The sequence below is a fragment of the Ascaphus truei genome, chromosome 21, assembly GCF_040206685.1.
Source record: "Ascaphus truei isolate aAscTru1 chromosome 21, aAscTru1.hap1, whole genome shotgun sequence".
NCBI lineage: Eukaryota > Metazoa > Chordata > Amphibia > Anura > Ascaphidae > Ascaphus > Ascaphus truei.
Window position 1 is genome coordinate 15,297,751 of NC_134503.1, and position 22,726 is coordinate 15,320,476.

At 46.2% G+C, this 22,726-nt stretch overlaps 1 protein-coding gene across 2 annotated transcripts in view; it reads right to left on the reverse strand.

Annotated features, from left to right (window-relative positions):
• The window catches only part of CCDC183 (coiled-coil domain containing 183), a 34,311-nt gene that overhangs the window by 3,507 nt on the left and 8,078 nt on the right, over positions 1 to 22,726 (reverse strand). Inside the window, exons 4-13 of one of the 2 annotated variants that reach the window (XM_075579092.1) lie at positions 21,898 to 22,065; positions 19,330 to 19,434; positions 16,659 to 16,781; positions 13,085 to 13,201; positions 11,533 to 11,599; positions 7,314 to 7,411; positions 5,269 to 5,429; positions 3,607 to 3,772; positions 2,145 to 2,273; positions 638 to 728 (exon numbers count right to left, since the gene is read on the reverse strand). In XM_075579092.1, the coding sequence (XP_075435207.1) occupies positions 638 to 728; positions 2,145 to 2,273; positions 3,607 to 3,772; positions 5,269 to 5,429; positions 7,314 to 7,411; positions 11,533 to 11,599; positions 13,085 to 13,201; positions 16,659 to 16,781; positions 19,330 to 19,434; positions 21,898 to 22,065 (1,225 nt within the window). The remainder of the gene's footprint in view (positions 1 to 637; positions 729 to 2,144; positions 2,274 to 3,606; positions 3,773 to 5,268; positions 5,430 to 7,313; positions 7,412 to 11,532; positions 11,600 to 13,084; positions 13,202 to 16,658; positions 16,782 to 19,329; positions 19,435 to 21,897; positions 22,066 to 22,726) is intronic. The other variant, XM_075579093.1, reaches the window with a different exon arrangement.

The window sequence follows — 22,726 nt, forward strand, 5'->3', positions numbered from 1 at the left end:
TATTTACACAAAGTTGTTTAATTTAGTTGTTGTTTTTTGACCCACTACATGAGACTGGCCCTGTCACCCCCTTCCCACCACGTCTACCAACACAGGCCCCCTCTATCACTTTCTGATCATGTGATTGGTCCTGAGCGATCACATGGTCTCAACGTCATCCTGGCGACGTTAACAGAAAAGGGGGTGGGGGAGTTCTTCTAGATTGCGGGCAGCACTCTCACAGTACCCCTAGAGTAGCATAGTGCCATGGCGGACAGGGGTTAAACATGGTGTTCGGAGAGGTTACCGCCTTTATTTTGTTCCACCTCATAGGTGGCCAACTCCAGTCCTCAAGAGCTACCAAGGTCAGGTTTTCAGGACATCCCTGCTTCATCCCTTCATCCCTGCTTCAGCACAGGTGGCTCAATCAGAGGCTCAGTCTGATTGAGCCACATGTGCTGAAGCAAGGACGGATTGAGCCACCTGTGCTGAAGCAGGGATATCCTGAAACCCTGACCTGTTGGTAGCTCTTGAGTACTGGAGTTGGCCACCCCTGTTCTACCTAATAGATAATGAACTAATGGTAATGTATACTGACCAGTGCACTGGCCTCAGCTATAGTTTCTTTATACATGGAATCATGTTGTCTTCTCTTTACCTTTGCTGGCAGCGAATTCAAACTCGATCCTCTGGTTGTGGTTATCTAGGACTGTGGTCGTCTCCAGAAGCTCACGGACCTTCAGGAAGGACTGGCAGGAACAAGGCACACGGTTAGAATGGTTTACAATGGCACAAACAGGTCAAGTGTGCAGAGTGGGTCAGCCCAAGTTCTGTACTATAGCAATACAATGTTGCCATCAAAGTTATTCAGGCATACCCCGCTTTAAGGACACTCACTTTAAGTACACTCGCGAGTAAGTACATATCGCTCAATAGGCAAACGGTAGCTCAAGCATGCGCCTGTCAGCACATCCTGAACAGTAATACCGGCTCCCTACCTGTACCGAAGCTGTGCGCAAGCGGGGAGACTATAGAGCCTGTTACACATGCGTTATTTACATCAGTTATGCACGTATATGATGATTGCAGTACAGTACATGCATCGATAAGTGGAAAAAAAGTGGTGCTTCACTTTAAGTACATTTTCGCTTTACATACATGCTGCGGTCCCATTGCGTACGTTAATGCGGGGTATGCCTGTATAGCAGTACAGGTAGTCCTCGTTATCCAACGTTTCACTTTACAACGAATGGCAGATCCAACGCTTTACAATGCCACCCTACGGGCCGTTTTCCGACGCCTGAATGCATTATCCAACGCTCACCGCCACCGATTAACATGGGACTCACTTTACAATGGTTTCACTATCCAACGCTACTTCCAGAGTGGATTCCTTTGGATAACCGAGGACTGCCTGTATATAGTCTCTGCCTAATTAAATTACATTACTACATTATATATATATATAGCACATATAGTGTAATTCTGTTTAATATAAAAAAATAGGGGCAAGGTAAGTATAGGTACACTCACAAACAAAGATAGCAAAATCGTATTTTAGGACCAATGGTCACAGATGGCTGCTGCCAGAAAGTAGATGAGGCGTCAGCTAGTGTTGGTATACTCACCGGAGCAAAGGGTCTGGCCCCAATCAGCGTCCGAGATGGCGTCGCTGCCAAGAGGCCAATCAGATATTTACCGATGGAGGACGCCAGTCGAAGCCACAAAAATCTGTCACTCTACATACATACATACATACATACATACATACATACATACATACATACATACTGTATGTGTGTGGGAATTTTTAAAGATGGTGCCCAAAGTCCTCAGTGCCTTATTGAGTTTCACATATGGGTTTAATGAGGAGCAATTAAGAAAGATGAGCCGTTACTTGGAAATAATATTAATAATAATATCAGCGTCGTAAAGACGCACCTTGATGATAAGCTGCCTGCAATATGGTCCATATTGCTCCTCAAGGTAAAATGAATTGATTGCCTAGCTCTAGTGTCATGTTCTAAGCTCTACATGTAGACAGGAAGTTTGGAGAGGTAATTTAACACTCACAGGACCTTCCCTCTCCTCTGAACTTATTAAGGTTCTTGGCAGCATGATTTGTCACAGAGTAACACTCTGGTCCCTTCATTTGGGATTTTTACCTCCGAGTGATCATCATCAATCCATGGGGTTTTGAGCATGTTGGAACCAGATTCCATGAGACACCGCAACTTGTCCTCACAAACGTTCAGTTTGTCATAGTGGTCCGTGGGCATGGCAGCATCAGCACTCTGGGGGCAATAATAAATGCCATCAGCACCCCTGCATATTTGTTACATAACCTGACTATTTGTTCTCCCTCACCAACAAAATATTCTCCGTGACATGCTCTGTATCTCTATTCTATTCCATTCTATAGACTGTCCTCTCGGGGGGGCTAATGTGCTCTGTATCTCTGTATCATTCCCTTAGGCCTTGATTATAGTTGATGCGCGCTGCCATCGCTAGCGCGAAACCTTCACTGCAGGCGGGAGGCGACGGGGAGGCGTGGCGGAGGCGTGATGTCACGCGAGCAGTTCGCCCTCATTGGCTGACGTCACGCGGCCGTCGCCTCTCCGTCGCGCTCTATGCGCACCTTCGATGGAATGCAGGTATTTGTTTTGGCGGCGCGCGCCCGGCTGCGGGCACTATAATCGCAGCCTTAGGTGGCTCTTCTTTGGATATAACGGTTCTGTATCTCTGCAGCCATTCATTGAGCACAGAGAGTGGATTTCCACTAATGATTAATGCCATTTGCATTTGGGGTGGAAAGGATTTTCCTCCTCCTCCCATCAAATGAGTCTTTTATCATGGAGATAATAAAGGATACATTCAAACTCCCGTCCCAGAGCTGCTCTGCAGCCATCTGCCCAACAGATTATGGGCCAATCATGCTACTAAATAAGACTAATAAACACACAATCCCAGCAAGCTCTAACCCCAGAGCCCACCACATCATATATATATATATATATATATATATATATATATATATATATATATATATATATATATATATTTGTATTAGAAGGAGTGCTACATGTATACAACAAAAGACAAAAATACTCAATGCTACATCCAATGTGACAAAATGCATAGTTAAATACTTCAATATTAGTATTCCAAAGCGTTATAATCCTGCAGCCACGTCACGGCACGACCAGCATGCAGGTCCTAACACTACCGGTGAGAACTCTCATTTACCAGTGATGTGGGGGGAGAATGACCTCAGTGGACCTGTCCTGCACAGGAACATGGAAAAACCTGCTACTTAAAAAGTGGGGTAGAGCTTGCTGGAATTGTGTGTTTAGTCATTTTAATTTTCAACTGGTATGAGTTGTTTGGAGGTTAGTGACTCCTCCTCCCAGGGTTTAAGCTCACCCCTCCCCACTTTTTAAGTAGCCGTTTTTTTCCAAAACGAAAAATCCAATTCTATACTTAAACCAAGGTAACGTTACATTTGAATCCCTTGGGCTCCTCAGGTGTCGGGTTTCCATTGACCTTATTATGTGATGAGCAGATCACCTGGAGCATTAAGGGTTAGCGTTTCCATGCGTTGGAAAGCCTTGCCCAGATGCCCTTTACCTGGTCCACAGTTTTGGTTCCGTAAAGTTTGAAGTACAAGTTGTCGATGCCATTTTGCACGGCGAAGAGCAGCTCCTGGTTCTGGCGCAATTTCAGGTTGGCGGTTGTCAGTCTCTGCTCTTCCTGATTTAGGTTTTCGCTGAGTTCAAGCCCCAGTGTTTTAGAGCTGCAAGGATCCACCGCGATAAAAGATTAGGGGCCCATTTATCTCAGATATGTACTTTTATTTTCATTCCATGCTGTCATTGTAAATACCAGATATTTGGAGGCTAGCGAAGAGACCTGCTCTAAATTAGGACGGCCCACTTGAGTGCACACCTTGCTGTGATAACTGATAAGCCTTAACCTCTATTACTCTCATTAAATAAGCCAAACTCATTCAATTAATTACTGGTGAGATGGTGAAGTAATTAATTAAGTGTGAGGAGGGAGATGGGATGGAGGTCTAACTACATCAATCAAACAAGGAGCCTAGCTTTAAATGGCATGTATTATATACATGTCTCACTTATTGGGGTGTGAAGATAGGACTGCCTTACTGGTAAATAAATACTGTATCTTGATACAGTGACAATATGGGATGGATGCTTTAAAAGCCAAGCTATGATGACTGTATTGCACTGTAATAGGATATGTCCTCCCAGTGTATACATAGTCTATAGCAGGGGTGCGAGAATTTTGTTGGGGAGCGCGCAGCGATTGCAGAGGCCCCACACTCGTCCCCAAGGCATTGAAATTAAATTCCGGGGAACCGCGCGAGGCCTCTGCGACTTCACTTAACGTGACTCAGCTGGCTTCGGTGATGCGTCGCCTTGGCAACGCGGCGTCAAATGATGCCGGGGAGTGACGTGACGTCACATGACCCCGCAGCGTAATTTGATGCTTCAGACGAGTTAAGGGGGCGCGAGCAGTGGGGGGCGCAAGGCTAAAGGTTTGTGCACCCCTGGTCTGTAGGCTAATTTGCTGCTTTCTATTTTGACCAAAAATCATAAAACATGGTATTATCCACATTTATATTGCCAAAGGCAGGGCAGACCAACTCCAGTCTTCAAGGGCCACCAGCAGGTCAGGTTTCCAGGATATCCCTGCTTCAGCACAGGTGGCTCAGTCGTTGACTGAAATCCTGAAAACCTGACCTGTTGATGGCCCTTGAGGACTGGAGTTGGCCACCCCTGGCCTAAGGAATGGGCCAATCATATATAAGCGTAAGAAGATGCTTAAGGTCTATAAGAGAAAGCAATGAGGGCAACTACAACTGCGGTGTTTAGTGTTCAGCGATGGTGACTGATCTAATGCCTTGTATGTGCAGAGGTAGAGTATCACTATAGTCTTACACTAACCACCAACAGCCTAAAATGAGATCAGAACTGTGGGTAGCGTAAGTGAGGAACTAAGTTGTGGTCAATGATTGAGCCACCTGTGCTGAAGCAGGGATATCCTTAAAACCTGACCTGTTGCTGGCCCTTGAGGACTGGAGTTGGCCACCCCTGTTTCCGCCTAAGCTAGATATTTTGCAAGGTAAAGTCCATTCAAGTCTATAGAGGCAAATTATCTCTTAAAGGCCATAGTGACCTTCAGGGTCAGTATGTAGGTGGGTAGGTTGGAGACTCGGGTATGGAAGGAGCTAAGTGTTGTCAGAAGGTCAGAGTTCAGACTCCTTACCTATCAACGCTCGGGTTCTGGTGGAATTTGAGGTTGGCGTGTTGTATTTCCAGCTCATGCAGGCGGCCAAGCAGCGCCTTGCGTTTCTGGGTTTCCTGCTCAATATGCCGACTAAGGTATTCAGTGATATCCCTCTGAGCCTCGAACCGCACTACTATCTCCTGTACAACCACAAAGTCCGAGTGTAAAGGAATGTGGGGGACAGTTGTAGCCCTGTGTAATAACAGCAGTGAATTGCTATTGGCAGCAATACAAGTATATTTCTTTGTGGGACTTTAAAATGGCCACTTGCATTCACACACTTTAAGCCAACAGAAGTTGATTCCAATCAAGTGTAAAGCTTGGCAGAATTTTTTTTCATTTTTTTTTTTAGGGAAGAAATTAGATTACAGAGAATCTGGAATTATCACATGAATATAATGTAGGCAGGAATCAGTCACTGCTTAGATACCAGCACCTCTTACTGGAGCAAACCGAGGAGGTAATGACAATCGGATGCTTCTTTACACATGTTCAGATGACAAAAGCAGAATTACAGAATAGCTTCTGCACGAAACATCCACAGTCAGAAAGAGAGAAAGCAAAATGCAACTTTTGGCCACTAAGAGGAGCCCCTAATGTATAAATCAGTTTGAAAGGATGGAAAAAGTATTACAGTAGAATCTCGGTTGTCCGACTTTTGTTAACCGACACTCCGTTTTTTCTGTTATTCCCCCCCCCTTCTTGCTTACCGGGGCGGCAGAAGAATAAGAAGACTGCAGACCACAGGAGCGGCACAGAGGAAGACAGCTGGCGGCCAGAGAAGAGGACCGTGTCAGCGGAGGAATGGAGTTAAGACAGCGGGCTGCAGCAGCAGGCAGGAGAAGACCATCAGACCCTGTGGGACGAACAGGAGCCGAGCGGCATAGGAGAACAGCCGAAGCGCGCTGCAACACCGGAAGTTGACCGGTGTCTGACTTTTGGTGTTACAGCGCGCTCCGGCCGTTCTCCTATGCCGCTCTGCTTCTGCTCCACACACATGATCTGATGGTCTTCTCCTGCCTGCTGCTTCCGACGCCCGCTGTCTTAAGTCCATTCCTCCGCTGACATGGACCTCTTCTCCGGCCGCCAGCTGTCTTCCTCCGGTGCCGCACCTGTGGTCTGCAGTGAAAGTGTGAATGCTGTTTTACTAGTTAGAGTTGGATACCATTTGTTTTTAGATGATATTTGTTATTAAATTGGATGACACCATGGATGTTTTGTCCGCTTTCTTTCGTCTCTCTCTTTACATGTACCTTAAAGAGGAGTGGAAACCCTCCAACAGAGAGCAGCACACGCCTGGAAATCCTTATCTTCACCAAATAATTCGCCTCTTTTTATCCCTTCATTTTTTGTACTATATCACAGATTACACACCATAGCTTAGTAGCCTACCATTTCCCCCCCTCACACATAAGTATAGTTATGTATGAGTGTATATATCTATGACTGAATATACAGTATGTATGAATGCCTGTGCATGTACAGTATGAGTGCAAGACCTCTTATAACCTTTTTCGCCCGCTTTGGCGCTGAGATCCTCTGTTTCCCGTGTCTGACATTCGCCCGAACATGTATTTTTCCCTGGTTATGTCCTAGATTTGCAGTGAGAGACTTTGGGGTTTATTCATTAAACTGTGTTCGTACCAATCGGGGCACTATCGTACGGAAACTCCTATTGACAGCAGTTTAATAACTAACCCCATTTAAGTTCATCGACATCCCACTGCTGGATGTATCATTTTGCTGCATTTGTTGAATGACAGTAGTTTCTGCTTCAAATAAACCTCCAACTACAAGAATCTGGTATGAAAAGAATCCATGCACAGTTGTATGAAACCTGACTTTCTTTCACTTGGGACAGATGCCTACGAACTGAACAGAACAGTGGTGGAGGGCGTAAATGTATAGGATCACTGTAATACATCGACCCCTATATTGTTTCGGTTATTTCTTTGTGTATATATAGCTAACATTGTGCTAGCTCAGCCCGGGTAGCAGTCAAATGGTTATCAAGGAAACGTTACCGAGAGTTCTCCACACTCCACAACGCTCTTCAGCTGGTCTATATCTGCGATCTGCCTCTGCTGTTTACTGTGGCTTTTGCCATCCACCGACTTAAATCCTGTAAGAGAAAAGGGTGTCTTCAGCACTATCAGAGGAGAATTGGGGTTCAGCAATAGTAAAAATAGGGTGAAAGGGTGCTCAAGCAACTGGATCAGACAGAAATAATGTAGACTGTAAACAGAGAGCTCCAAAGTAGGTCAAAGAGAATAATATAGCACACATATGCAGTCCTAATATCTGTGACTAGAAAAAGGATGGTGTGATTAGCGCTAAAAAATATTACAATACAGTGCAAATATTACAACAAGTGGTTAATACAATAATAATGTAAGGCTGCCAGGGAAACTAACCCAAACACAGTTAGTGATAGACAAAGGAAACAATACAGACCGGCGCCTTAAAGTCCAAATGGGAGAGTTAGAGTTCAAATTGGGGAATTGGAGTGTCCAGCAAATGTTGCTTTGATCCAGTTGTCAACAGGTTCCTCAGCATCAGGATTAGTTATATCATGCAGGGGAGACAAAAGGACAAGATCATAGTGTGACACTGTATGACTATACCAATGAACACACACATAAGGACAGACTGACATACATAACACAAGACAACACTAAACAAAGATAATTAAGCTGACTAATAATATGATTGATTTAATAAACACAATAAAATAAACAGCAGCTGTCTGGTGACGAGGAGGTTTAGGATCCGGTGTGTAAAAAACGGAATCCTACTTACAGCAAGTCCCCAGAATAAATGCAGGTGGGGATGGTGTGAACGTCCAGCAGGTGATGTTAGGGGACGTGTGCCACGTGTAGCCCTCAGGAGCTTCCTATGCTGTCGGCTGGTAATGGAGGCACTTCCTCCTCTCCTCGTGGAGTCCTCCAACCGCAACCGGAAGTGCGTCACAGTGGGCGGGACGATCTACCAGATCTTACTGCCGATTGCAACTCCTATAGCCTGCAACTCTGGAAACTGTTTAGAAGGTCTGCTCCTCTCACAGTACAGCTGTAGAATGCTTCTCAATAGCCCAACGCGTTTCGTGCGCATGCGCACTTCTTCAGGGGATGATGAGCTCAGTACATGGTAGATTTAAATACAGACATACCATACCATACAGACATACCATGTACTGAGCTCATCATCCCCTGAAGAAGTGCGCATGCGCACGAAACGCGTTGGGCTATTGAGAAGCATTCTACAGCTGTACTGTGAGAGGAGCAGACCTTCTAAACAGTTTCCAGAGTTGCAGGCTATAGGAGTTGCAATCGGCAGTAAGATCTGGTAGATCGTCCCGCCCACTGTGACGCACTTCCGGTTGCGGTTGGAGGACTCCACGAGGAGAGGAGGAAGTGCCTCCATTACCAGCCGACAGCATAGGAAGCTCCTGAGGGCTACACGTGGCACACGTCCCCTAACATCACCTGCTGGACGTTCACACCATCCCCACCTGCATTTATTCTGGGGACTTGCTGTAAGTAGGATTCCGGTTTTTACACACCGGATCCTAAACCTCCTCGTCACCAGACAGCTGCTGTTTATTTTATTGTGTTTATTAAATCAATCATATTATTAGTCAGCTTAATTGTCTTTGTTTAGTGTTGTCTTGTGTTATGTATGTCAGTCTGTCCTTATGTGTGTGTTCATTGGTATAGTCATACAGTGTCACACTATGATCTTGTCCTTTTGTCTCCCCTGCATGATTTAACCAATCCTGATGCTGAGGAACCTGTTGACAACTGGATCAAAGCAACATTTGCTGGACACTCCAATTCACCAATTTGAACTCTAACTCTCCCATTTGGACTTTAAGGCGCCGGTCTGTATTGTTTCCTTAGTCCTAATATCTGTGAAATATAAGTATGATTGTCAGATGTCCCCTGAAGGTCTGAAAAAAGTGAGGTGCTCCACACTCAATCAGAACCTCATTGGGGGTGTTTTTTTTTTTTTGGAGAATTGGGGTTCACATAGGTGTGAGGCTGGGGTGAACTGGTGTGTCCTGAAGGGTCAGCCCCTCCTAGGATGAGGGTGAACAAAGGAGACTGGGATGTTTGTAGTAGCAATATCACCATTTGTCGCTCCGGGGACACCCGGTTCCAAAGATATTCATCAATGTAGAACCTGGTGTTTAGCACACACAAATGGGAGACTATGAGGTAAGTCACACAAAAGAAATTCACTTTGACTGCACACCACTGTAAAATTAAACATAACATTTATTTATAGAGTAAAACATCTATCACTAATCATATAAAACCAGCTGTACCCGGCGTAACATACACTGATCTGGGAGAGCTGAAAGGTTATTAATTAAACATTACTTTTTCTTTTCACCCCTCCCTTGCTGTCTCTTGTCCCCTCTTCCCCACCTTACTCTCTCCTCCATCATGACCTGCTCCTCTTTGCACTTCCTGCTTTACTATGGCCTGCTCCTATCTATGCACCCTACACTCCCTCCTCTCCTACTTATCTCATACTGACCTTGCTGTCTCTCCTCCCCTCTCTTTGCACTCCCTCCTGCTCCATGTGCACATTGTTCTATATTCCCTCCTGGTCATCCCTCTGTCTCCTCCTATCCTTGCTGTCTTCCTGCCCCCTCCTTTCTTTGCTGTCTTTCTCTGCCTCCTCTCATTGCTGTCTCTCTGTTTCCCTCTACACACCTTTCGGCCTTAACCTCCCCTCTCTTTGCACTCCCACCTGTCCCATGTGCACACTGCTCTCCATTCCATTCACAGAGGGGGAGGGATGTGCAGCCTCACTGACTGTCCCTGGGTGAGTGACAGGCCACTCAGCCTATCACAGAGGGGGAGCGATGTGCAGCCTCACTGACTGTCCCTGGGTGAGTGACAGCCCACTCAGCCTATCACAGAGGGGAAGGTATGTGCAGCCTCACTGGCTGTCCGTGGGGGAGTTACAGGCTGTTCAACCTATCACAGAGGGATGTGCAGACATCCTTAGAGAATGTTATATACCCGTATATAGATGATGTGTGTCCCAACGTTTTCTTGTGACAGTCTCCAACATTAGTCACTGGATCTACATTGATACTAGGATTGGGAGGTTTTTAGTGCTGCAGGAGGTGTAGGGTCTAGTAAGCGGGTTATTAAGTCAGCGAGTGTTTGAGTACCTACATCATACTTTTAGCTAGAGCGAGATACCCGAAGCAGCCATTACAGCCAATTCCTACCTCAGAAGTAGGGTATATTATCTGGGTTATCGAGTGAACTTCACACCTATTATTTATGCAAGCGAAGCATGAGTAATTACTCCAGCAATTCCCATCACTCACTGACAGATCGCCTATATCACCACGATTAATTGTACTATTTTCTACCTTAAATGACGGTGTTTATATTACTGGGATAGGGTACGATTAGCGGCAGGCTTTTTCTATTTACAAGGCACCGGCAGGATTACTAGAGGATTACCTACACCACAGTCTAATGTGTCAATGCCTCTCTGCCATTGGCTTAATTACAAACGTTAATATAGCAATATAGTTAGAGACATTCCTTACACTATACCTACCCCCACACATCATTCTATATGTTTAGTGATAGATGTTTTACTCAATCAATACATGTAAAGTTGTATTTTACAGTGGTGTGCAGTCAAAGTGAATTTCTTTTGAGTGACTTACCCCAAAGTAACCCATTTTTGTGTCCTATTTACTGTCACCTTCACAGTACTTGCACCCACCGACTAACCACATTATAAATTGAATATCTACAATATAGGTGGATTAATAGATCAGGAGCCTATTAGTTGATCAATTCCCCTCTGTGTGTCTGTTTTTTTTCATAGTGACCGGTGTTTCCTCACGGCATTTAAACGGCCGTCCAGTAGGCCGCTGCAAACAGGGACGTTGCATCTTCCTACGGGCCCGCGCGACCCGCGAGATGTGGCGCGGCCATACTGAATTCCTAAAATGGGAGAAGAACACCAGTAACTAAACTGGTAAGTACCTCGGGCATGACACTTCTGGTTGCGTCACTGGGGATCTGGCCGCAATCACATGATCTCTACCCCACGCGATCCCAGAAGCTCACTCCAGCAATGTTTTGTTTATCTGCTTCTAATATTGCCAGTTTCTGTACAGTGTTGATTCCATTTGGCATAATCTTGAATGGGATCCTGTGAGCCTGCTGTAATGTCATATTGTCAGAATCCCGGGTTGATTACCTGTCGAAGGCGTCTCGCTCTCCACGATAGAAGGGAACTCCATGTTTAGGTCTTTCTTTGCACTTTCCTTTTGAATGGGAAAAAAAAGGAGAGAATTCAGATATTGCAGTAAGCATGGTACAGAGGGAAGCATATATCAGAGATAGAGACATGCTAGAGCAGGGGTGCACACGAGATTTGTTTTTGGGGGGGGTGCGGCAGTTACAGAAGCCCCGCACTCTTCCCCAAGGCATTTAAATTTAATGCCGGGGGACCACGTGAGGCCTCTGTAACTCACTTAACGTGATTCAGCCGACTTTGGGCGTCATTTGACGCCTGTCGCCATGGCAACACGGGGTCACATGACCCCGCTGCATCATTTGACGCCGGCACACACATAAGGGGGGCGCAAGCACTGGGGAAGAGCTGGCAGGGGGGCACAGCACCAGAAGTTTACGCACCCCTGTGCTGGAACAAGAGATCATGCTCTGAAGCTGTAGGGTGGCAGGCTAATGTGAGGAGATCCTTCTCGGAAAGGGTGGTGGGGCTGTGGAATACATGGCCTCCCAACAGGTGGTAGAGGCTAACACAGGAAAGGAATGAAAGAAATACTTGGGATAGAAAGCCTAAATATGAAAGAAAGCCAAGGAAATGGGCAGGCACGGTTGGCCAACTGGTCCTCTTCTACTGTCAAATTCTATGTTTCTCTGTCAGATATACAGAAGTTCCCTCGTTTAACATTAAAGGGCCAAAGTCCAGGTGCTGGTCTCCAGCTAGGAACTTAATCTTTGCTCAAATGTTTCCAATAATTTTCATTTACATGGGCAACATAATCCAATTTCTCGGTTACTATAGTGCGTGGAGGCCCGTTCTGGTTTCACAAACTCAAGGTCACCACGCAGCTAGCCACAGGTTCTTGAAATGTCTCCTGCCTCCCTTATCTATAGGCCATCAATTCCTGTAACATCTGAGCAAGGTCACCCTGCCTGTAACATACCGCAGGGTATCCCTCTGTGCCCCTGCTAGTACTTGTAATGCCTGAGCAAAGATCCCTCACCTTGTAATACTTATACCGGTATAGCCTACGATTCGACCCATATAACTTTAATATCTGAGCATATATCTGCAATATCTCAGTTAGGTCCCCAACACTTTACTTATAATAACTGAGCAGGGACCACTAACCTATATGTACCTTTATGTACTTGTATCTTGATGTAACAGCAACATCTAATCAGGGGCCCTCATCTTTAGCTGCCAGTACCTCTAAGACCTCAGACATAGTGTATGCGAGGAGAGATTTATGTCCTGCAGACAGAGGCGACGGGGAGGCGTGTCGGGGGTGGCGTGACCGTGACATCACGGAACCGCTCACATAACCCGGTAGTCGTGCGGCAAAGACAAGCAAGTTTGTCTCGCCAAGCATCTGCAACCTCGGTGCTCACGTGCACGCATGCACTGTGCACATGCGCATTGGCCTCCATTAGTTTGGATTTGGCGCGCGCAACGTCTGATCCACTATGGATGCGGCCTAAGATTTGAGCCAGAGGCCCACACCCTTCTTTCGACTCACCTTTTGAGGCGGCTGTTTATCTATGAGGTCTATCAGCATTTTCTTGTTTCTGTTCAGATTGCTCTCCCTCGATTTACGCTTTTTCCAAACTCTCTCCTCCAGGGAGTTCAGGCTCATCTGGAAGCCAGTAAGTCGGATGGTAATTATTAGTGACTTCATTATTACTGGTCCTAAAACAAACCATACCGGACCTGTGCCCACCCAACATGAACTGCAACTCATTCATATACCAGGAAATATTCTATTTCAGTTTGCAGTACAATGGGGATTTAATCTCATTTTAAGACCCAAAAAAGCTACCGTATCGGCCTGAATAGTGGTACGTTTTTTTCAAAACCTTCAAAAACTTTAGGGTCGCATTATGTGCGAGGCCGTACTATATTCGGGCCAATACGGTGTTTGCCACGCCAGGATAATTCATTCATTGATACGGTTCTTCACTTATGCCTCGTCAATGCCATGTTGATAATTCACTTTTTTTCTTTTGGAGTCTGGGTCCAATGCCTGTAATTGGTTTTTCACGTTGGCTAAGTTTGACACCGGTTTATTTAACAGAGATGGCGGATTTTATTTATGCAGAGAAAAGAGGAAACAATAACCGTGTCCGTGCCGTGTGACCTTGGACAAGTCCCTGTATCTCCCTTTGCTTCAGGCACCCAAAATTTAGAGCGTGAGCTCTACAGGTCAGAGCCTCACTGTGCCTGCAAAATGCTAGTCCCAATGCTACATCCAAATGACAAAGTATATAGTTAAATGCTCATCTGTTTGTCCTCTCATAAGTCATTTAGTTAAACTCTTTGTCCAAAGTGATACAAGCCTGCAGCCACGTCACGGCCCCTCTCCGGGTGTCAGGACACCATACTTATTGGAAGACAAACAGAGGAATATTTAACTATATACTTTCTCATTTGGATGTAACATTGGGGATTTTTGTTATGATGTTGCATATAGTACATTTGTTCACACCCACAATAGCACTCCTTTTGACACATATATATGATGTGGTGGGTGTTGGTCTCAGAGCTGGCAGGGATTTTGTGTGTTCATTCAACCGCTCCTGAAATCTTTAAACAAAGGGTTAATTCGAAGCCAAACGGTGGAATTTGTATGTTATGGAAATTATGGAGCCAAATGAATGTACCTGGGGGCAGCGCTGTATGGGGATACATACTCCAATGCTGGCTCTGTGTGCATCTGCTTGCAATTTGGGGGGTGTCAATAGGACTTAGGGAGGAGTTCCCGACACTTATTACAATGGGATTTATCAGACTGTATGTTTGTGTGTATTTTCATATTGTTTTCTCCCTCTTTTCCATGTCAAGAAGCCACCAGGTTTGGCAGGATGTAAATCTCACTGGCTAACTCCAGAAGTAATAAAGTTGATTAACTTGTTTCTTTGCCCCAGTACATAGGGGCTTATTCATTAAACTGTTACAGTGCTGATCACTGTTAGAGAAACACCCATTCAAATCAATGGGAATCTCAGTGTAATGTCACCCAGGTCAGACAATGCATAACCCCATTGGTGTCAGAAGAGGTGAATTTTAAATGATTCCCTTAGGTACAGTCACTATGTCGAGAATCCATTGGTATTTTGGGCTTGATGCATAACGTATAACAAGAGACAGGGGGTACTCAATGCTACATCCCATTGACAAAACATATATGATGAAAAGTATAAAGTAAAATACTTCAATAATAAAAATTGATGCATAACGTAGCAAGACTCGCTGTCTCCGGGCCGCAGTCGAAGAAGCAAAAGTCAGCGGCGCTGGAGACAGTGTCTGCTGTTAACATGCTGCGGGAGTCCATGCGCCCGTATGTGACCGCCCTGAATCGTTAATCCTCTGGTGCCATGAGCACCGCTGTCTCGCGGCAGCAGCACAGAAGATAGTTACCTCAGCTACATCTGTATGGACTGAGGTCCCATTTCTTGGTCATCTCTTTAACTTGGAGACCACTTGATTTCCATGCGGTGTGCATCTTCCTCAGGGTAACCAAGTAGCTCACAAGGAATTTGGGGAATTAACTAGTTAGGAGATTTTTATTCCCCAATATATAACCCACAATTATGTCATCTAGCATGCAGTTTGTAGTTATATAGCCGGGCGGAGGCAGCTGAAGTCTACGGGGTATATGAATCAAGGCAAAAGCAATGCAATTATGGAGCAAAATATTCTGTACCGTATGTATCAAAACAAGAAATCCGTAGGATTAGTTTTCTTTGATACATATGATGCAATTATTTTAGACCAGAATTGCCCCACTTTTGCCGTCATACATATGCCCCCATATTTGGGAACCAAAGGATACTGGCTATTTGGTTTCTTATAATTATAGATATAGATTATCATAGTATCTATAGTATCATACTATCTATAATTGTAGACGAATGATCCGAGATGTCCAGAGTTGCCGCTAGCAACAGATCTCCCAGGAATTTAATCAATATAAAAAATGCTACATCTTTATTCAGGACACGTTTATGTGTTTAAACACAGGAATAAAACTCCCGCGCATTTCACGCCAAGTGGCGTGGGAGTTTTTTCCCCTGTGTTTGTATCCATCAACGTGTCCTGAATAAAGATGTTGCATTTTTTATATTGATTGAATTCCCGGGAGATCTTTTGCTACCGGCGACTCTGGACATCTCGGATCATTCGTCTGCATCTACGCAAGTTTGGAGACACGCTACAGGGACCCATCAGTCACTCTACCGCTGTGCCGATATCATAGTGCCAGGAGATTGCACTGTACCCGAGACGGCCATTCACCACAAGCGGCGGCACTACGACTTTCCAAGCCACCCCTGATCCCGGGTTCCACTTTGGAATAGGTGAGCTGTAGCCCATTACAGGACCCAGGTACTTGATTGGATGGTTTCTATTTCTATGTCTTATCCCTGATGTTATAGTGACCGTCGGATAATCCGTTCCGACGTCGGATAACGCGTTCAGCGGAATGTATTATCAGGCGTCGGATAATCCATTCAACGGATAACGAGGACCACCTGAACATACCTATATTAACTAAAGTGATACGCCCTTTTTCCCGGAGCACCGGACAGTTTTTGGTTACTTTCTGTCTATAATTGTAGGCCTATTAGCCAACTTATTTACCATGGCTTCAAAAAAAGAGACGAGGGGATAAAACTAGTAAGGAAACATCAGACGAAAACATATAGTCGCAGCCACCATGTGACACGAGAGGAGTTTGTCCCGTAACTTTAAAGACGGTTGGTGGCATTTAAAGATCGTGCACAGCCATACCTGTGAGTAGTTCTCAATGACACAACAGTAGGGATACTGAGTTGCTGTGATAACTTACTCCAGGGGTGGCCAACTCAAGTCCTCAAGGGAAACCAACAGATCAGGTTTTCAGGATATCCCTGCTTCAGCACAGGTGGCTCAATCAGCGGTTCAGTCATTATGAGGAGTTGGCCACCCCTGTCTTACTCCTTTAGAACTGGAGAATGCATTGAAGGCTCCACTAGCATTGAATGTTTTAAATAGTCACAATAGTTCAGATAGGGAAACAGAAACTCAAGTAAAAAGCTGGACCATTTGACACTTACTTTGATGGCCTCTCTCGAAATTATGGCTTCATCAGCCATTTGAGTCAGGGACTCCAGCTCTTTCCCATAAGCGAGCACTGTGTTCTCCATCACATTCAGATGTACAGGGAAATGGACCAATTCCTAATTGAGAAGGAATAGGACAGGTGAGCATAAGGACACCACAGAGAGACCGTGGAAAAGGGGAGAGCCAGAGATCATATGGAGTTTGCAATGTGGTAGAAAAGTTGGTGGAACAAATTGACCTCATGCTGTCAGCTTCATCGTAGGAAGCATTAGTTAAAATTCGTCCTTTGACTGTTTCAAAAAAAGCTGTTATTTTTTCAGTCAGCATCACCTCGTTGATCCTTTTCTCAACAGTTTGTCTTGAGGGGGGGGGGTGGTGATTTTCTTCCACGAGACCGTCACGGCGCATCTCGCTGCCGTCAGAGTAAATGAGATCAGCCTTCTCATTGGGCGACCAATATCTTCAACTGGCTTTGCCAACAAAAAGATCAGTGGCTCAATGGGGATGGACAAATCCGTTATTTCTTTAATAATAGGTTGGGTAGTGATCCAGTATTTCTGTATCGCCGGGTATGTCCACCAGATATGAACCATATCAACCCTTTGCCCGCAGCCCCTCCAACATAGATCAGACACCAGAGGGTATACCAGTTTCAATCGAGGTTGAGTGAGGTACCAATACATAGGATTATATATATATATTTTTTCTTTAATAGTAGTACATATGGAGGTTTTCGCAGCAAACTCCCAAATATTCTCCCAATCATCGCTGTCAATTTGTATGTTTAAGTCAGCCGCCCAATTGAGCATATAGTCATGATCAGGCAAGTCAACCGAGGCCTCCATTCCCGCATATATTCTAGTAATTAAACCTTTTTGATAATTATCTCTCCTACACAGTGCCTCAAAACCGGTAAGAGAGGGGAATTCTAATTTCGGGGAATTTTTTTTTGTAGGAAATGTCTAATCTGGAGGTATTTAACTATGTTCAAATCTGGTGCCTCATACCTGATTCCGAGTTCCTGGTAACTGGAAAATGTCCCGTTATCTAGTAGATCAGCAATTACTCTAATACCCTTTGCTTTAAACTGGTCAAATTGTTTGTAGTCACATTCCGGGGGGAAGTTAGGATTATCGAAAAGCAGGGTGAGTTGTGACACGGGAGACGCGAGTTTAAATTTGCCCGTGGATTTGGTCCAGATCCCCCAAGTGAATCTCATCGCACCCAGCTTAAACATTTATGATTTTAATCGGATCCGGGTTATTCCCTGGTATCTTAACTAGAGCTGTTGGATTTTGATAAAATACTCGGGCACCTTCTAGAAAATAATCTTTAAATCCAAAATTCTGTAATGTTTTATCTAGGATTACCCAATCTATTTTGTTAAACGCCTTCTCTGCACCCAGATTTAGCAGAATGGCTTTGGTTCCAGAAAGGTGAACATGGTCCAACTATATTTATTATTTTCCGGGTGTTATCTAGTGGACATTTATTTTAATGATCTGAGGAACCAGAACCCCCATTCTATATGGTAAGAAACAGGGTAACACATAGCTAATAGATCCTCAAACTAGATTCACGTGAATAGAAGTGAATGTGTCGTTAGCTATGCACTACCCACCCTTTGACTATACAGCTATATCTTTAATCGTATCTTTGTGTGAATCTCAGTGGATCTCCATGAAAACAGAAGTTGTTAAACCCATGGATTATACTGGTTTTTGAGTATGGGGGATTCTGTAATGTTTGGCTTTTAGGTTAAGACTTTTTACTATGTTCTCAGCTTTTTGTTGGGGCCTTGTTTCTGGAATATCTGGGTTTTGATAGTGCTGGGTTCTGTATTCAGAGCCTTGCTAAACTTGTGTAAGGAATCGGGGAACACGTCCTCTGCTACGTGTTCCCTCCTTACCTGTCATCACACAGTCCTCTACTATGGCACCAGCGCGTGCGCGCAGCCCCGCTCTGCTTATAGAGCGCGCGCGCAGTTCTTCTAGAGTGCCACAGAGCTTAGCTCCGCCCCCTCTGACGCGCCGCGCTTCAATCGAGCGCGGCGCGCACACGTGACGTCGTGCACCACTACCCAGCTGCGTGGCAAGTACTTACAGCCCACTTGTCTCCTGCAGCCAATCCTTGCCTCCACGGAGGCTGTGCCCTGCTCCGCCTCCCTTGTGACTGGTTCCTGTGTGCTATAAATATCCTGCAGTTCCCTTCCTGCTTTGCTGAGCATAACCAGTTGTAGCCTTGTGCCTCCACGTCTGTGGTGCACTGCTCCTCGTTCTTGTGCTTTATCTCTACAGTTAACCCTACATGTACCGACCCAGCTTGTATTTGGATTCTCCTGTGGATACTGCCCCCGGCTTACCCTCGACTCTGCTGACTTCTCCAACCCCGACCACGGCTACACGGACTTCCAATATTCTGACCTCTCCAACACCAGACCACGGCTATACGAACTTGACCATTCTAATCTCTCCAACCCAAGACCTTGGCAAGTATCTGGACAAACCCACTCTCTCCAACCCAGACCCAGTTACGTTTGACAATCCGCCTGCCAGGCACGCTTCCGCTGCTGTGGGTGCGTGGTTCAATACTTCCCACCTCTGTATCGGGGTCCTGTCTTGCTCGTGAGCAGCGCAAGCGTTACAACTTGAGCCAAAAACTTACATCCTCTAGGTTCTGCAGAATCTTCAAGTACGTCTGGTTGATGTTTCCCGCACTAGACAGTTTTATCACCATCTTGTCTATTTTGTTCTCCAACTGGCGGATCATCTACAAGAAGACAGACAAGACGGATACTCATTGTACAGATGTAGCAAGAGTTTCTATCCCCGGCAACGCAGACGAGCAAGTAGGCTTGGTACATCTGTATCTAGAAACACCAACAGAGCTGTTCTCTGTATATCTATATCTATATATTTCTGAAAGTGTTGTATGCGTGTCTGGTTGTCCTGTGTCAAGGGGCAATCACATTGGATCTTTGGCCCGTCACTCTGCCTCAGGCCTCAGGCCAATGAGATTGCTCCCTTGGCCCGCCCGCCCCCGCACACCTCTCATTGGCCTGAGGCGGAGTGACGGGCCAAAGGTCACACACACACACACTCTCACTCTCACTCTCACTCTCACTCTCACTCTCTCTCTCTCTCTCTTGCTTGGCCTAACTCTCCCCCGTCAGTCGGACCGCAGCTCACATTCCACACCCCCCTCCCCCCCCTCTCCCGGTGCCCCTCACTCTCTCCCCCACCTCCCCCAAACCCGCACGCTCCGCAAATTCCCCAGCCGCACTATCACGCGCGCTCCCGGATGGAGGGGAAGCGCGGCCCGGGCTTCCTGCACTCCCCCGGCCTCCTGCACTCACCATCACGTGCACCGGCTCCCGGACGGAGGGGAAGCGCGGGCCGGGCCTCCTGCACTCACCCTCACGTGGCGCGGGTCTCCTGCCCCAGCCTGCCACTCTTGCCCCCCCGCCAGCTTCCGAACCCACCTCCTGCCCCAGCCTGATGCCACGGGGATATCCGTGCCAGGAGGGGAACCGTCTGCCGCCAGGAAACACCACCCGGTCAAGCTAAGTCACCCACCGTCTCCCACCCACGCACTGTCACCCAGTCAAAGTCACCCACCCAGTCACTCACTCACCCACTTTCACTCACTCACTCACCCACTTTCACTCACTCACCCACTTTCACTCACTCACCCACTTTCACTCACCGACCCACTTTCCCCCAGTCATCCACCCACTTTGCCCCAGTCACCCACCCACTTTGCCCCAGTCACCCACCCACTTTGCCCCAGTCACCCACCCACTTTGCCCCAGTCACCCACCCACTTTGCCCCAGTCACCCACCCACTTTGCCCCAGTCACCCACTTTGCCCCAGTCACCCAGTCACACACCCACTCACTCACCCAGTCAGTCACCCAGTCAGTCACCCAGTCAGTCACCCACCCACCCAGTCAGTCACCCACTCAGTCAGTCAGTCAGTCACCCACTCAGTCAGTGAGTCACCCACCCAGTCAGTCAGTCACCCACCCACTCACCCACCCAGTCACCCACTCAGTCACCCACCCAGTCACCCAGTCAGTCACCCAGTCAGTCACCCACTCACCCAGTCAGTCACCCATTCACCCAGTCAGTCACCCACTCACCCAGTCAGTCACCCACTCACCCAGTCAGTCACCCACTCACCCAGTCAGTCACCCAAAACCACCCACTCACCGACCTCACCCACCCACTCACCGACCACAACACACCCACCCCACCCACACCCACCCCCACCCACCCACCGACCCCACCCACCCACCGACCCCACCCACACCCACCCACCCACCGACCCCACCCACTCACCCACCCACCGACCTCACCCACCCAACCCAGCCACTAACCCACCCACTCACCAACCCTGAAAAAGTCACCCAGTCACAGACCCAAAAAAAGTCACCCAGTCACCGACCCACCCACCAACCCAAAGTCACCGACCCACCCACCGACCCAACCACCCACCGACCCAAAGTCACCGACCCACCGACCCAAAGTCACCCAAACCGACCCAAACTCACCCACCCACCGACCCAAAGTCACCCACCCGAAGTCACTCACCCACCGACCCACCCACTGACCCAAAGTCACCCACCCACCGACCCACCCACCGACCCAAAGTCACCCACCCACCGACCCAAAGTCACCCACCTAATCCTGGGACTGTGAACACTTAGGTAAGCACAAACTGAAATGATGTTAGCGAGTCACTAAATGGCTATACCTACATGCGGGCACAACTGTACTAGATCTGTTATACTGGTGATAGATAACCTGTAGTATACAATTCAATATGCTAGCTCAAGACATATAGAAATGTTCTGGGAGCTAGCACTATTAACCCATAAGACTGCTAGTAGAATGGTGGCAATGTGGCAATAGAAAACTGCAACATGCTGATAAACATGTTAGAGAATAATGCAAGTGTGTCCTTTACTGGAAGGATGACAACACTTTGACCAATTATGCACGTCTTTTCAGATGTTCTGACGAATGTCATGCAAAAATGTGACATCCTCAGGTATGATATAACTATATACTATACATGCAAAGACAGATTGTGCTTATGGGATTCTGTCAAGCCCCTCCATTGAAGAAGATATCATTTCAATGTGACCCATGATGGTGTTACCGATTGTGTCACCTATTGGGTAGCTGTGGTCCGTAGCTTCATACAAGACAAGCATCGTCTGATAGGTACCTGTTGTTCCTTGTGTTTCTCCATGTCTGGGAGGTTTATCCGCTTCAGGGTGTCCAGGTCAGACTCCATATCTTCCAGGCATTTCTCACGTTTGCGCACCTCATACTTTACCTTGTTATAGGCATTGACCGCGTCAAACAGATACTTCTGGAGCTGATCCCTAGCATCCTGGATAAGCAAATTTCATCACTGCTGTTCTGACATATATCACTAAGAGGGTTTAAATGCTACAGCACTGTTTATTTAAGTTACGATTCTTATCGTTTATTTGTAAAGCACCAACATATTCCACGGTGTGGTACAGTAGGGCTTTTTATTATTATATTTTTAAAACTTGTTCTTTATTCCATTTTTTCTTCAAGGGGGTGGGGAGGGGGTACAAAAAATACACTAGAGAGAAGGAGTGGCTCAGTGAGTAAAGACACTGACTATGGCAACAAGGTTGAAGCAGGGGAGCCTGGTTCAATTCCCGGTGTCGGCTCCTTGTGACCTTGGGCAAGTCACTTTATCTCCCTGTGCCTCAGGCACCAAAAAACATAGATTGTAAGCTCTACGGAAGCACTATACATGAACAAACAATTATTATATTATTATTACTAGAGTAACCATGGGACATTTCAATTACTGACATTTACGTACATAAGTGAACCGGAACCCGGATATCAAATAAAAATAGCACTATAATAGAAAATACTTTGACAATAATACATTACATTACATATATAGGATGTTATTATTCTAAAGGTGTCCAAAATGTTGAACATTTTATAACGCGCTACTCACCAAGAAACTCAGTACTAGAGTGGGTGTAGGAACTTAGGGTGAACAG